Source organism: Eptatretus burgeri, chromosome 5, assembly GCF_056783735.1.
Source record: "Eptatretus burgeri isolate ZD-2024b chromosome 5, Ebu_testis_v1, whole genome shotgun sequence".
NCBI lineage: Eukaryota > Metazoa > Chordata > Myxini > Myxiniformes > Myxinidae > Eptatretus > Eptatretus burgeri.
Window position 1 is genome coordinate 118,736,499 of NC_140965.1, and position 16,498 is coordinate 118,752,996.

Consider the following 16,498-nt stretch of genomic DNA (forward strand, 5'->3'; position numbering starts at 1 on the left):
TGAAATAATGAGGAATTACACAAATCTTGTTGTGATTATTGTTGCATTTGTATACACTAAACGTAGTTATTATTCCACTTGCTTACTCTAGTAATATTAACCTTTCCCCCTATTTTGGTAATACAGTAGTCCTTTCTAGTTAAACATCAGGGGAAAACATGTTTGAATCGATTCATGATGTGACAATGCTTTCTTTCCTTGAGATGGAGCATTCCCTTTGCGCTGTGTTTATCACCACTCACAAGTTAATATGTTTTGTCGACAAAGTGTGACACCACCCTTGGGGGTGGGAGGTGGTGGTTGGGGGAGCATCTCAAAAGATTGTGAACCACAATTGGTCATGTGGGGCCCCATGTTATCTGGGGACCCCATGCAGTTGCATGGGTTGCATGCTGCTTCTGCCCGGGGCCCACATTGAGCTTGGAACCCCTGGGCAAGGACCCTGTGTGCCCATGCGTTAATCTGCCACTGGGAGACTGTGAGTAGCTCTGATTTTCAAAAGAGAGACTTGAATCAATGAAGGATGCCCAGTCTGTGGCTCGCTTTGGAGACCAGCTTTGCTCTTTTTGGTTAGCTCAGGAAAGTTAATCAGGTCAGGTCAGGTATGGGAGCATGCACTATAACAGCACGTTGCTGCATCCACTTTCTGTACACCAGGGGGTCTCCGTCTGGCCATCTCCCAAGCAGATGACTGGCCCATCCCAATCTCCTTGAGATGCTGAAAGTTAATGTTTGATGGAAAGGCCTCGAAGTTCAACAGACTGAACCTCTTCCAGTGGATGACCAAGGAAATAGGTGAATTTGTTTGATGATCATTTCAAAGTGACAGGGTGAAACTGTGAGATTTTCCAGTGTTGAAGGATGTGTTCCATTTCTCAGACTGGAGTGTAATCATTTCCAGATCACTGCATTGGGGAACTCCACATTCCACTAGGAAAAAAGAGGTGGAGGGGGTGTTCCATTGATGGGAACATGTGACTGCAGGAAATTAGAAATACACGAATGAAGGTGGCCTCTGATGCCACCGGCAGAGAGTTCGGTAATCAAAGCAGGATGACAGACTGTATCGAATGCCCGAGATATGTCCAGGAAGACGGTCCTAACCTCTTGTTTGTTGGTAAAGGATATTGAACAGATGGCCAAAAGGTTGTGGATTCAAAATTTAAAATCTAGCTAAAGGTAGCAGTATTATATAGTTATACTCCAAGCTTCAGGAAGTCGAGTTCGTTACAGGAGAACTCCGACCTCATGATTGGATTGCCGAGCTGACTCATTAATGACCTTCAGGGTGCCTTCCTCGCATTTGATGCCTACCTCGCTTCAGGGTGCCTTCCTCGCATTTGATGCCTACCTCGCTTCAGGGTGCGGTAATCTGCCTTCCTCGTGTTGTCTGGATTCCATTTGATGACAGTTGACTCAATGTAGTTAACTCCTATTCCCTTCCCTTACTCGAGGAAGTCAATTGGAAAGATTACGGGTCCAAGCCTTCTCCTGTTCTTACGATGCAAAAAAAAACAAAAAAAAAACATTAAATCTGCAACTTCCAAGTGTCCAGGATGTAGCTAATTATTTACTGGAGTGTCTGTTAGGCAGTGTTGCACATCTATGATTCGAGACAGAATGAGGTGTTTATTTGTTACCTCCACCACTCAAGGTGGATGGAGATTATGTTTTCACCCCTGTTTGTCTGTCTGTCTGTCTGTCTGTCTGTCTGTGAGCAGGATATCTCAAAAAATCATGGAAGGATTTGGATGAAATTTGGTGGAGAGGTTAAGAGTGCGACGAGGATGAAATTATTCGATTTGGTGAAGATCTGGATCCGGATATGAGAATTTTTTTTAGTTCTACAAGTGATTCTTGACCATTGAGATTGAGAGATTGAGCCAAAAACGATGTACAGTATAGCACAATCTCAAAACCTTATGGACGGGTTATGACAAAACATGGTGCATGAATTTGGTAGGTTACAAGAACAAGCCGATTAGATTTTGGTTCAGGTTCAGATCCAGACCTGGCTTATCAGTGGGAGACAAAACGTAACTGTTCAGCCTTGTGGAGGGAGGTGTGCGCTCTACCGAGTGCTGTTCTAGTTATATATGACAACATAATGATTGTTGAAATGAGATGTTTCTTCTAAAAGTAGAGAAAAGTGAAGAGTAACTAGTTAAAATGTTGTAGTGCGAGTGTTTTCCAAAGTGAGGCAGGGGGCGGGGGGGGGGCTTTTGGGAATTATCTCTCTTCGAGGGTATATGAATGGAAAGGAGAGTAGTGGAGGGGAATTGGGAGAACAGCAAGTCATGAGTTGCTTTGTTATGTGTTGTGCCATGTCAGAATTATGAGAACTGCTTTTGCTTTGACTTTGGAATAAACTCATCTGCCAGCTTCAGATGAATCGAATGGGGAACCATAGCTTTTTGTGATAATTTAAGTGGGACTTTTTGAAAAAAAAAATTTGTACACAATATCGAGGCTCGTATAAGAGCTAACACAGAATATATAACAAGGGGAGCAGGAGACAAGAGTGGTGGGGGAGGGAAGCACAAAATAGTGGGGAACAGAGACATTAGATGTGTGGAAGGGAGAGGGATGGGGTGGGGTACATGAGGTAAACAAGATGGACACTGCAGGGACTTTCAGGAAAGGAAACAGGGAATTTGAAGGAGGTGGGTTTGGGGTGGATGAGTGGGGGTAGAAAAGATCATGGTTTTGGATGGGGGAAGATATGAGAGTGTGGTGAACATCTGTTTTGAAGACATGGAGGGGAGAGTGGGATTGAATAGAGTGTGGGAGTTTGTTCCACAGGTGGGAAGAAAGAGGAATGAAAGAGTGAAGGTGAGCAGTGAATCTTGAGTTTGATAGTTTTACGAGAAGGGTTTGCTGGTAAACCTTGAGTGTCCTGCGAAATATAGGGGGGGGGGGGTATAAATCACAAACAAAGCAGGGGAGACGAGCCAGAGAGGAGATGAGAGAAGACACAAAGACAACCGACCTGCCTGCGGTGACAGAGTGAGAGACCCAAATAATCAGCTTCATCATGGGAGATACCAATGATCCTAAGTGCCTTGGTTTCCACAGCGTGGAGCAGGGAAAGGTGAGAGGCGGGAGTACCAGCCCAAAGGGGAGAGCAGTACTCCATCAGGCTGTGGATGAAAGCTGTGTCTGTGGTCAGGAGCTCAGGTGTTGCAAGGAAGGACTTTGCACGATGGAGGATGCCCTGTCAGAAACTGGCTTTGGAGGCCAGCTTGGAAATGTGGCTTTCCCAGGAGAGATCATGGCATATAGTGAGACCCAAAAGCTTGAATGAAAGGACTTCTTCAAGAGGATTGTTGAGAAAGTATATGGGGGGTGGGGTGGGGTGGTGGGGGGGGGGGTTACAGATGGTCCTTTCGGAGAGACATAGTGAGAGTGAGAGATTTGTTAGGACTGAAGGACAAGTTCCAGGTGTTGGATCAGCTTGTGGTTTTATCCAGATCTGCAGAGAGTGAATAGGCTGCTGCTGGCTGATCTGAGGGATGGGGTGGAGTCATCAGCAAAGAGATAAAGAGAATTTTCCAGAGAGTCGGATAGATCATTGATTAAAACCAGAAAAAGAACAGGGCCCAGAACGCTACCTTGAGGAACTCCAGCCTGGACAGTAAGAGGGGATGAGAGAACTCCATTTAGGGTCACAAGTTGACTGCGACAGGAGAGGAAGTCTGCGAGCCTTGAGTGGAGATGTCCTTGGATACCACAGGAAGAGACTTTGGTGAGCAGGGCAGGGTGCCAGACCGTATCAAAGGCATGCAATATGTCTCGGGATATGGTTTTGATTTCATATCTGCACTGAGCACCTCCATCCATTGATGGGAGAGCAGAAGCAGCATATCTCGGGCAGAGGGACCTGGTCTAAATCCAAATTGATGATCAGAATTCAGGCCATTGGAGAAGAGGAAGGATTTGATGTCAGTGGTGATGATGGACTTCATAACCTTGCTGATAATTGGGGAAAGGCTGAATGGTCTGTTGGTCCAGGGATCTGTTTTTGCACCTTTTTTATGCAGAATGGTAATGTTTGCTGATTTCCAAGGAGATGGCAGATGGCCTTGAGCAAATGAGAGGGTGAATGGAACAAAGAGAGGGTGAGCAAGAGCAGCAGAGCAGGTTTTTGGGACACGTGGGCTGATGCCGTCTGGACCGGTTGCAGAATCTGAAAATCAATCAGACCCATGGATTATTTAAAGAAAAAACAATAGGTATGATTTTGCACCTAAGATTTTCTCCACCGTGACTATAACGCGGCCTTATCTGTCAAAACACATGATGCGGATAAGCAATAAGAATAGCTATGTGAAATACACTGTTATATCCATTTTCTCACGTTATGTGTAGCCACTGATCCATAATCACAAGTACTATTCAGAATTATATATATATATATATATATATATATATATATATATATATATATATATATATATATATATATAATCCCAACCATTGTAATTTAATAAATTATGTGTGTGGAACAATTTGACCAATATCAGGTTTAAATTTTTCTCTCTCACTTGGATTTCGAGTCTGTTCGTGCGGATAATCATGTCTCCATTGCTGCCAGGACCCTGTTTTGGAATACCGGTGAGGATGTTGCTTGCAATAATCTTGTCTTCCATCACCTGGAAAAGCACAACACCTGAGTTCCCCCTAACCATCACAACTGAAGTGTAAATCAGACCCACGGCCCATTACACGACTCAAGAAAGATGCGTGTTGCACTCGTTGCACGAAAAGCGGTCTCACAAGGAACAGAGGAAATAAATCAGAGAATAGATCTCCATAGGGCATTGTCATGAACCACCACCTGTAAGGACCAGTGTGCAATGGTCTCATGGATTAACACAGGTTCACATTAACACCAGTACGAGATGGTGCGGTTTATTTTTTTTTTGAGAAACAGCTTTTTACACAAAACAAAAGTGACACAACCACAAAAATTCGGACTGTTCTTCAAAATATGAGCATACAAAGATTATCAAAACGATTCGCATCCCCCGTTAGCCCAAAGGCTGAAATGCATGTGATACTTGCTATTTCTTCCTTCAGGCAGCATGTGCTAAAAAACAAATTGGTCAATAAGAGACTTGGGTAAAATACTCCTGACAAAGTTAAAGATCACCTTGGGTGTAACAGTCCTGAACACACACACACACACACACACACACACACACACACACACACACACACACACACACACACACACACACACACACACACTCTACTAGCAAAAACAAAGTAGGAATTGAAAAATTAGAAGTTATAAAACAAGTTAAGACACCAAAAATGGAGGAAACAAGCAGAAAGAAAAGAGTAATGTGTGTTACAGCTCATGCTTATCATTACATGAGTGGACTACCCACTCACAAGAACAAGGGCACAAGGAGAGGCATAAAAGGCAAGAAGCCACAAATCAGCCTAGGGCCCAGTCGGACTGGACGTACTGTTGGCGAGTGACACAAATGGACAAAATGTCGGTAGGTATGAGAATGACAAAGCACACCTGTAGTGTCGTTCCGCAGGAACGGATTCCAAAGTTGGCATTGATGTGTGATCCGTTGGAAATGCCTTTACAAGACACATTGGCCAGGAACAAGTCCAGGCCTTTTGCCTGTTCTTTGGGTACAGCCACCTCAATAGCATTGGGACTGCAGCGCACGGGAACTGCAATGGTGTTAGCAACAATACATTTTGTTCGAGTTGTCAAATAGTCATGAAATAAACTTTTAAAATGCTTAAGTCGTTATTCATTGCAGGTTTTGCCACCAAATTTTGTAAGTACCTGGTACAACAGTGACAGCCAATCTGTGCTACACATGCCACTTATGATCGACAACCACTTGACATTTGTGACGGTTTGGTTTTTCATACAAGTTCATATTTTGATGACAAAACCATTTTCCTCTTGAAATATGCATTAAATTAACTCACTCCAGCCTCATTTTCTCAAGGAAATTAAAACCAGAACAAGAATCATCATCGTGCTTCTCCAGATACATTTGAAATGGAGAATGTGAACGTAGCAGAATAAACAGCAATAGGACCAGGGTTCCATTAGCTTGAGAATAAATAAGAGGAGAGTTATGATGGTAGTAAGGTAAGGATTTTTAACTCAGGGTACTTAAAGCATGGAATGGTCTCCCTGGAAAGGTACTGGCAGCAGAAATGGTCAATAGGTTTAAATTGGAATTGGATAGGAACTTAGTAGAGGCAGAGATGATGATACATTGATAACGGCAGAGATGCGTGGACATGATGGGCTTGATGGCCTCCTCTTGCATTGAAGTTACTTGTTTATAATCACTAACTTTAAATGTAAAACATTAAATTACATCATGTCCAACTTTCTGAAAGAGAAACGAAACAAATGTCAACGAAGAATCACAAAGATGTGGCCATGATGAAATTTTAATCATCTCTCCCTGAAGAATTCTACCATTGGGCAGCAGATACAGCTTGCTGATGTTCCCATTAATTTATTTGGAGGCAGCCATGTTTTATGCTTCTGGATCCATGATTGGCGATAAAATGTCACGTGTTTTTCAGTTTTTCAGAGCCAGTGATGAAAGGCTTGAGCATTGATGAAAGCGCTCAGAGGTAGCATACTCAACTTTGATCTTTACCTTCCGCCACCAAAGGTGGACGGAGGTTATGTTTTCCCCCATGTCTGTTTGGCTGTTTGTGTCGATGAGCATGATATCTCAAAAAATTATGGACGGCTTCAGAGCAAACTTGTTGGACAGGTTGAGTGTGTGACAAGGACGAATTGATTAGATTTTGGTGTAGATTCAGATATGGCTTATCAGTAGAATACAAAACGTTAACCGTTCAGCCTGGCAGTACGAGCCCTACTGAGTGCTATTCTCTTTCTTGTCAGGGTACGATTCCCAACAAGACCACAAAACTCTTGGTGCTTCGCAAGCACAGCATCTATCTATAATTCCAGTAGTGTGTGTGTGTGTGTGTGTGTGTGTGTGTGTGTGTGTGTGTGTGTGTGTGTGTGTGTGTGTGTGTGTGTGTGTGTGTGTGTGTGTGTGTGTGTGTGTGTGTGTGTGTGTGTGTGTCTGTATGCGACCGCAGTTTCTCGACGACCGTGGTCCGATCGGATTGAAACTTGCCAGGAATATTGCCGGGACCCCTCAGATGTGCCTTTTCAAGGTTTGATATCAATCGGACGAGTGCTTCCCAAGTTACGGCCATTTATCTGTCAACCAATGACAGGATACGGTGCTATGACGTCACATTTAATGTTTTTTTTTTGCACGATTGACGGTCCGATCTGATTGAAACTTTCCAGGAATATTGCTGGGGACCCGCGGATGTGCCTTTTCAAGGTTTGATATTAATATCTGTGTGTCTTAATATTAATGTCTGTGTGTTTGATAGGGGGGGAGAGAGGGGGGGAGAGAGAGGGGGGCATCACAATTAAAGAGAGGGGGAGAGAGGAGGTGCGAGAGTGGGGGGGCGAGAGGGGGGGAGAGGGGACCTACGGGCCGCACCTACGGGCCCGCACTAGTTGCATTAATGACAGCAACATGCATCGAGACAATACTCTGTGCAGAGTGTTGGTGCTGCCGAAGTTGGGCACAATCCTGGATGGGTCACCACTCCAACACAGGATACCAACAAGCTCGTACTCATTTTTCCAACGTCAGAAGGTTGACAGGCAGAGTCAACCCCACCTGGTATCAATTCAACAGCCAAGTGTGATTTGAACTCAGGATCCTAGGATCCCAAGCTCACCACCCTCACCATTAAAGCAACACCAGTCACACAGCAACATCCTTGGAAGAATGTCATCTCGTCTCTTCGGGCTTTCATTGGTGAACGTGATAGATCCCAAGACACCTTTAGAAAAGAGTAGACAATTGTGTGATGGCACCCTGACCAAATTCTAAATCCCTGCTCCACTGTTCACATGGGCTACATCGGCGACACATTCCACAAAGTCCACCTAACAAATAATTCCTGTAAAGATTCAGGGGCATCGTATTCTCAGTTCACCAATGCATGTTGTTCTTTCAAATGTAACACCTTTTGTTTCTCTTTAACGTCCGCAAAAAAGATGAATAATTATTCAATATTCTTCTTATACATATGGTTTAAATATTCAACATTAGCTTTATGCTCTAAGCTTTGTTACATGAAATATTTCTCACAATGATGTGACTTTAAGGTTTAATAAAGCCAGAAAAATGTGATATGACTTGGATAATAAAAACAAGTGGGTGGAAATGGGTAGGGAAGGTAAGGTGGTGATTTGCGCTTGCAAAATAACCGTCTATATGCCCGCTGTGGATTCTTCAATTCCAAACCTTGGCAAGTGTGGTTGTCTTTGGCGAGAACGAGTCCAGGGGGGCACTCGCAATGTACGTCCTCACCCATTGTTGTACAAACATGGCTGCATCCACCGTTGTTCCTTTCGCATCTACCTGTGTCTGTGAACGACATGACTAATCAACTCAATCATCCTCACAAGATTTCAAGAAGAAACTGGCTAACAACAATATGTGCAGTCATGCTATGGTGTGGATGGAAAGAAAACAATATATTCATCATGTTATGGTATGGATGGAGAGACAACATCAACATTATGTCGTGTTATGGATGGAGAAAAAACAACATATACATCATGTTATGGTATGGATGGAGAGAAAGCAACATCGACAGCCATGTTATAGAATGGATGCATATAAAACAACATCCAGTCATGGATGTAATTGCATGGATACAGAGAAAAATGAGTGCTTAATATCCTGGCTCTTAATCCTGTTTCCCTGACACCCAGTGTTTGAAGGGACGGTTCGGTGGTTGAGTGGTGAAAACGTTGTTGCATTGTTCTTCAATACCTACAGCTACTCAGTGGAAACTTCCACTGTCTGAAAAAAGAGTGTCGAATTCCCCAGGTTGAACTGCAGCAATAGGAAACATTCACACCTTCTTGCAATCACCTTGACACTGTTAATAACCTAGGTTCAACCACCACACACAGCAGGATATTTAAATCGATATGTAATTTGGCAGTGAGTATAATATACTCACAAAATGTGCCATGTCAAACAAAACACCTCTAATTGTAATCCCCTTAAACAAAAAAAGGAAGATTATTCACTCGAATCGTCTCGCGTTATAAATATCCCATCATTTCCATTGGTATCTCATGATGATTCATAAGATATTCAAAAAATATTCAATCGCTCATAATCTCCAATGGTATTGAATGATTATTTACCCATAATCTCGAAAAGTATCTCATGATTATTCACCCATAATCTGCAATCGTATCTCATGATTATTCACCCATAATCTGCAATCGTATCTCATGATTATTCACCCATAATCTCCAATGGTATGTCATGATTATTCACCCATAATCTCCAATGGTATCTCATGATTATTCACCCATAATCTCCAATAGTATCTCATGACTATTCACCCAATAGTCTCCAATGATATTAAGTGATTATTTACACATAATTGCCAATGGCATTTAATGATTATTTACCCATAATCTCCAATGGTATCTCATGATTATTCACCCAATAGTCTACAATGGTATTAAATGCTTATTTACACATAATCGCCAACGGTATTTAATGATTATTTACCCATAATCTCTCATGGTATCTGATGATTATTCACCCATAATCTCCAATTGTATCTCATAATTATTTACCCATAATCTACAATGGTATTTAATGATTATTACCCATAATCTTCAATGGTATTAAATGATTATTTAGCCATAATCTTCAATGGCATCTTATGATTATTTACCCATAATCTCCAAAAGTATCTCATGTTTATTTACCCATAATCTTCAATGGTATCTCATGATTATTCCAGAATAATCTCCAATGATATTTAATGATTATTTACCCATAATCTCCAAAAGTATCTCATGATTATTCACCCATAATCTCTCATGGTATCTCATGATTATTCACCCCTAATTTCCAATTGTATCTCATGATTATTCACCCATAATCTCCAATGGTATCTCATGATTATTCACCCCTAATCTCCAATTGTATCTCATGATTATTTACCCATAATCTCCAATGGTATCTCATGATTATTCACCCATAATCTCCAATGGTATCTCATGATTATTCCCTCATAATCTCCAATGGTATTTAATGATTATTCACCCATAATCTTCAATGGTATCTCGTTATTCACCCAGAATATCTAATGGTATCTCATGATTATTCACCCATAATCTCCAATGATATCTCATGATTATTCACCCAATAGTCTCCAATGGTATTAAATGATTATTTCGCCAAAATCTCCAACCGTATTTCATGATTATTTCTCCATAATCTCCAAGGGTATTTACTGATTATTTACCAATAATCTCCAAAAGTATCTCATGATTCTTCACCCACAATCCCAAATGGTATCTCATGATTATTTAGCCATAATCTTCAATCGCAACTCATGATTATTCACCCACAATCTCCATTGATATCTCATAATTATTCACCCAACAGTCTCCACTGGTATTTACTGATTATTTACCCATAATCTCCAACTGTATTTTATGATTATTTAACCATAATCTCCAAACGTATCTCATGATTATTCACCCATAATCTCCAATGATATCTAATGATTATTCACCCATAATCTCCAATGGTATCTCATGATTATTCACCCATAATATCCAATGGTATTTATTGATTATTTACGTGTAATCTTCAATGGTATCTCATGACGATTCACCCAATAGTCTCCAATGGTATTTAATGATTATTAACCTATAATCTCCAAAGTATCATGATTATTCACCCATAATCTCCAATGGTATGTCATGATTATTCACCCAAAATCTCCAATGGTATCTCATGATTATTCACCCATAAGCTCCAATGGTATCTCATGATTATTTACCCATAATCTCCAACGGGGTCTCATGAATATTCACCCATAATCTCCAATAGTATCTCATGATTATTCACCCATAATCTCCAAGGGTATCTCATGATTATTTACCCATAATCTCCAATGGTTTCTCATGATTATTCACTCATAATCTCCAATAGTATCTCATGATTATTCAGCCATAATCTCCAATGGTATTTAATGATTATTTACCCACAATCTTCATTGGTATCTCATGATTATTCACCTAATAGTCTCCAATGGTGTTCAATGATTATTTACCCATAATGTCCAGTGGTATCTCATGACTATTCACCCAATAGTCTCCAATGGTATTTAATGATTATTCACCCATAATCTCCAATGGTATCTCATGATTATTCAATCATACTCTCCAATGGTATCTCATGATTATTCACCCATAATGTCCAATGGTATCTCCTGATTATTCAATCAGACTCTCCAATGGCATCTCATCATTATTCACACCACATCAAATCTCTCATAATCTCGAGTGGTATCTCATGATTATTGACCCATAATCTCCAATAGTATCTCAAGACTATTCACCTATAATTTCCAATGGTATTAAATTATTATTTACACATAATCTCCAAAGGTATCTAATGATTATTCACCCATAATCTCCAATAGCATCTCATGATTATTCACCCATAATCTCCAATGGTATCTCATGATTATTCACCCATAATCTCCAATGGTATCTCATGATTATTCACCCATAATCTCCAATGATATCTCATGATTATTCACCCATAATCTCCAATGATATCTCATGATTATTCACCCATAATCTCCAATGATATGTCATGATTATTCAGCCATAATCTCCAATGATATCTCATGATTATTTACCCATATCTCCAATGGTATGTCATGATTATTCACCCATAATCTCCAATGGAATTTAATGATTATTCACCGATAATCTCCAATGGTATCTCATGATTATTTACCCATAATCTCCAACGGTATCTCATAATTATTCACCCATAATCTCCAATGCTATCTCATGATTATTCACCCAATAGTCTCCAACGGTATTGAATGATTATTTACCAATAATCTCCAAAAGTATCTCATGATTATTCACCCATAATCTCCAATGGTAGCTCATGATTATTCACCCATAATCTCCAATGCTATCTCATGATTATTCACCCAATAGTCTCCAATGGTATTTAATGATTATTTACCCATAATCTCCAATGGTATTTAATGATTATAATTATTTACCCATAATCTCCAACGGTATTGAATGATTATTTACCAATAATCTCCAAAAGTATCTCATGATTATTCACCCATAATCTCCAATGGTAGCTTATGATTATTCACCCATAATCTCCAATGGTATCTCATGATTATTCACCCATAATCTCCAATGGTATCTCATGATTAGTCACCCATAATCTCCAATGGTATCTCATGATTATTCACCCAATAGTCTCCAATGGTATTAAATGATTATTTACACATAATCGCCAACGGTATTTAATGATTATTCACCGATAATCTCCAATGGTATCTCATGATTATTTACCCATAATCTCCAACGGTATCTCATGATTATTCACCCATAATCTCCAATGGTATTGAATGATTATTCACCCATAATCTCCAATGGTATCTCATGATTATTCAATCATACTCTCGAATTGCATCTCATAATTATTCACACGACATTAAATCTCTCATAATCTCGAATGGTATCTCATGATTATTCACCCATAATCTCCAATGGTATCTCATGATTATTTACCCATAATCTCGAATGGTATCTCATGATTTTTTCCCCCATAATCTCGAATGTAATCTCATGATTTTTCCCCCATAATCTCCAATGGTATCTCATGACTATTCACCCATAATCTCCAATGGTATCTCATGATTATTCACCCATAATCTTCAATGGTATCTCATGATTATTCACCCATAATCTCCAATAGTATCTCATGATTATTCACCCATAATCTCCAATGGTATCTCATGATTATTCACCCATAATCTCCAATAGTATCTCATGACTATTCACCCATAATCTCCAATGGTAGCTCATGATTATTCACTGATCTTCATACTATTCTAAATCTGTCATAATCTCCGATGGTTTCTCTTGATTATTCACACAATTTTAAATGTCCCATAATTTGTTTGTCAGTGAGGTCACCAACCCTCTCCCTGCACATGCCGTGCCACCTTTCTCTGTGCGTTCAACAAGCGATCTTATCACCTGACATGGCAATGACCCGTATTTTGCGCTTTTGACCTGCTTTCTTTCTTTAATCCTGCGGACCCATTTTTGTATCATTAAAAACCTGTATTGGATGAAAAGTATGAACAATTTCAAAAATGCATTGTTTGGATTCCATTCCACTCACATGGATTCACACACAGAGATGGATCTCTTTCGATCTTTATCCGATATTGCAAGGTCCCACTCTCGTCTGACTTCATGAGCTTTACCCAACCGACCAATTCCTTCATTCCTCATCTGAACACATCGTTACTTTCTCTCGTCTACCATTTGTCATCACCCTGAATCAATCGGAAGACCTATTCACTTTCCAATTTTCTCTTCAACTTATGACTGTGATACTTATTGGTACTTTCGAGTATTTTTGAATGGTGGAATTCAATTGGGATGTTTTTTCATCCGAATACACTGTGTCTCCAAATTCTAACCATAATAAAAACATGAATGAAAAAAAAAAAAATATATATATATATATATATATATATATATATATATATATATATATATATATATATATATATATATATATATATATAGACTCTCGAGGCTCGTTTGAGAGCAAACACACAGAAATCCACAACAAAAGGCTACACTCCTGTCCTCGGGCTACACATGCTGGTATACTAATGGCAGCCACCTCCATCAGCAACCTAAACTTGTAAAACCTGTAAAGAAAATAAAAAATAAAAAACATGTACAGCTGGGTGCTGTGTTAAAGATTACTTCTGTGTCAATCTGTCTGTCTTTATGCCTGGTGTTGGCTTAATGGTTGGGGTGGTGGGCTTAGGACCATGGGGTCCCGAGTTCAAATCCTGCTCAGTTGTTGAATTAATACCAGATGGGGTGAACTCGGCCTGTCATCCTTCCGAGGTCGGCAAAATGAGTGCCAACATGCTAGTATCCTGTGTCGGAGTGGTGACCTGTCCAGGATTATGTCCAACAGCCAAGGAGACTGCAAAAGCAGCACCGACGCTCTGCACTGAGTATGGTCCCGATGGATGGATGGATGTCTGTCTGTCTTTTGCAATGGTTCCCCCAAATGGGGGCCAACAAATTTGTTTGGCACCAGGCCCACAAAACGTGAATCCAGCCCTGCCCGGCACAGTGTTACTGAACGGCACCCTTATACACCACCCCCACTGAACCTTTATTTGATTTGAAAAACTGCAAAACTGGAGGTTCTTGGAAGTATTTGACAAGCAATGTTTTTTTCCGACAGTCTTCAAGTGTATAATTTAATTTAAATAAAATAAACATTTCAGAAGTCAGATAAATATATTAATTCTGTCCAAGTACTAAAGTGTGTTCAGTTACCAAGCAGCTAGCTAATGTTTGCCAAGCCAGCCATTCCTTATCAATGGTTTAGAACAGAGTGCTTGGTTGAGTGGTTAAGCCACTTGGTGAGTACTCCACAAGAAACTTGGTAACTGAACACACCTCGTCAAAACTGGGGGTTATTGGAAGTATGATGCAGGTGATTTGTGTTCTACAGTGTTGAACTATATAATACCATTCCTTTCATGCCGTGAAGGTGCATCGGGCTGCCGAGGCAGTTTCGTTGGCTGGGAGTGAAATCCTGGACGGATCGCCACTCCGATGCAGGTTACCCCAAAAGGTTATTGCCCCAGTCCACTGATACTCATTTTGCCGACCTCAGAAGGATGACATGCTGAATCAACCCCACCTGGTGTTAATTCAACGGTTGAATAAGGGCTCAAACTCAGGACTCTAAGGTCCCAAGACAGCTACATTAACTGCAAAGCCAACACCAGGCTTGTTCAAGGATATAATTAAATTTAATTTGACGTTTTAAGGCATATACATTTTAAAAATTTTAGATTTCACCACCATTTTACCCAGCATCTCTTACACCACAATATCTAACATGGTCCATTACTTCCTACCATTGTTTGTGTCCTTTAAAAACAGTAAGTTTTCTGTTTGGAATGATTTTCTATTTTGTGTAACTGCCAGGCAAGCAGACAGAATAACAATATTATCTCACTCGTCTCTGCGCACGAGCGATAGGGACAAATTCTATGCCAAGGTAGGTTAAAACGACAGACTTGTCTTGTTATTCATGTTCCCATTAGTGTTCAAAATGTAACATTCAATTTAGTTGTGTTGTTCCTCGATCACAAATTGGCGATCATAAACTGATAATCAAACGGAACACCAAGAAGGAACGCGAAGACGTAAAGAGCAAAGATGGAGTCATTCGGAGGAGTCTGGATCGGATTCGGGTTTCAGCCGCTACTCCACAACCCTCAAACCCTTCCAGGCACAGCCAAGTGAGCCTTACATAAAACATTCTGCAAGAATTCACTTCTCCTTGGAGAGATAGATAATGAAAAAGAGGAATATAGAGTAAAAGAGAAGAAAAAGTATGAATTAGAATGAATAAAGAGAATTGTTAAAAAACATAATAATAATAATAATAATAATAATAATAATAATAATAATAATAATAATAAAATATAAATTAGAAAGAAGTATGAAAGTAACAATGATCCATCAGACAAATGGAACAATGGGCAGACATGAAATAATTGCTTAACCCCATGTTTTGTTTCACATGCGTGGGGTAAAAAGGTACAAAAACGGATCTCCTTAACTACAGCCTAATCAGCTTCCTTCCAATCATCAGCAAGATCATGGAATCCATCATCGCAGTTCTTATGAAATCCTTTCTTTTCCCCAACAACCTCATCCCAGATCACCAAATTGGTTTCAGACCAGGTCACTCTGCCTCGAACATGTTGCTTCCACCCAAACAATGGATGGAGGTCCTCAATGTCAGACATGACATCAGGGTCGTCTCTCTGGACATATCTTATGCTTTTGATACAGTCTGGCATCCTGCCTTACTCTCCAAACTCTCTGCCTATGGAATCCAAGGTCAACTCCACTCTTGGATTACTGACTTCCTTTACTCTTATAGACAACATGGGGCTCTCAACAGAACTCTTTCATCTCCTCTCCCTGTCAAGGCTGGAGTACCCCAAGGCAGTGTTCTGGGCCCAATGCTATTCCTGATATTCATAAATGATCTCTGACTTTCTGTGAAATCCTCTTTAACTATTTGCTCACGACTCCACTCTCTGCCGCCTCCTTTCTGGCCTTACACCCTCTGCTCTTTCCGTGCTTTGTCCCCCACCAAGGTTTCTGCAGGGCAAACACGGTCTACCATCACCACTCTTCCAGTGAAACTACTTAAATCTAGAATCACTGCTCACCTCCACTCATTTGTTCTTTTTCCCCACCTGCGGAACCAACTTCCACATGCTCTTCAATCCCATTCTT

The 16,498-nt window shown here is 40.3% G+C and overlaps 1 protein-coding gene across 1 annotated transcript in view; it reads right to left on the reverse strand.

Annotated features, from left to right (window-relative positions):
- Window positions 1–16,498, reverse strand: part of OIT3 (oncoprotein induced transcript 3) — a 78,100-nt gene that overhangs the window by 36,489 nt on the left and 25,113 nt on the right. The window contains exons 5-7 of the mRNA XM_085883489.1: window positions 8,346–8,468; window positions 5,534–5,694; window positions 4,545–4,652 (exon numbers count right to left, since the gene is read on the reverse strand). Of these exons, the coding sequence (XP_085739615.1) occupies window positions 4,545–4,652; window positions 5,534–5,694; window positions 8,346–8,468 (392 nt within the window). The remainder of the gene's footprint in view (window positions 1–4,544; window positions 4,653–5,533; window positions 5,695–8,345; window positions 8,469–16,498) is intronic.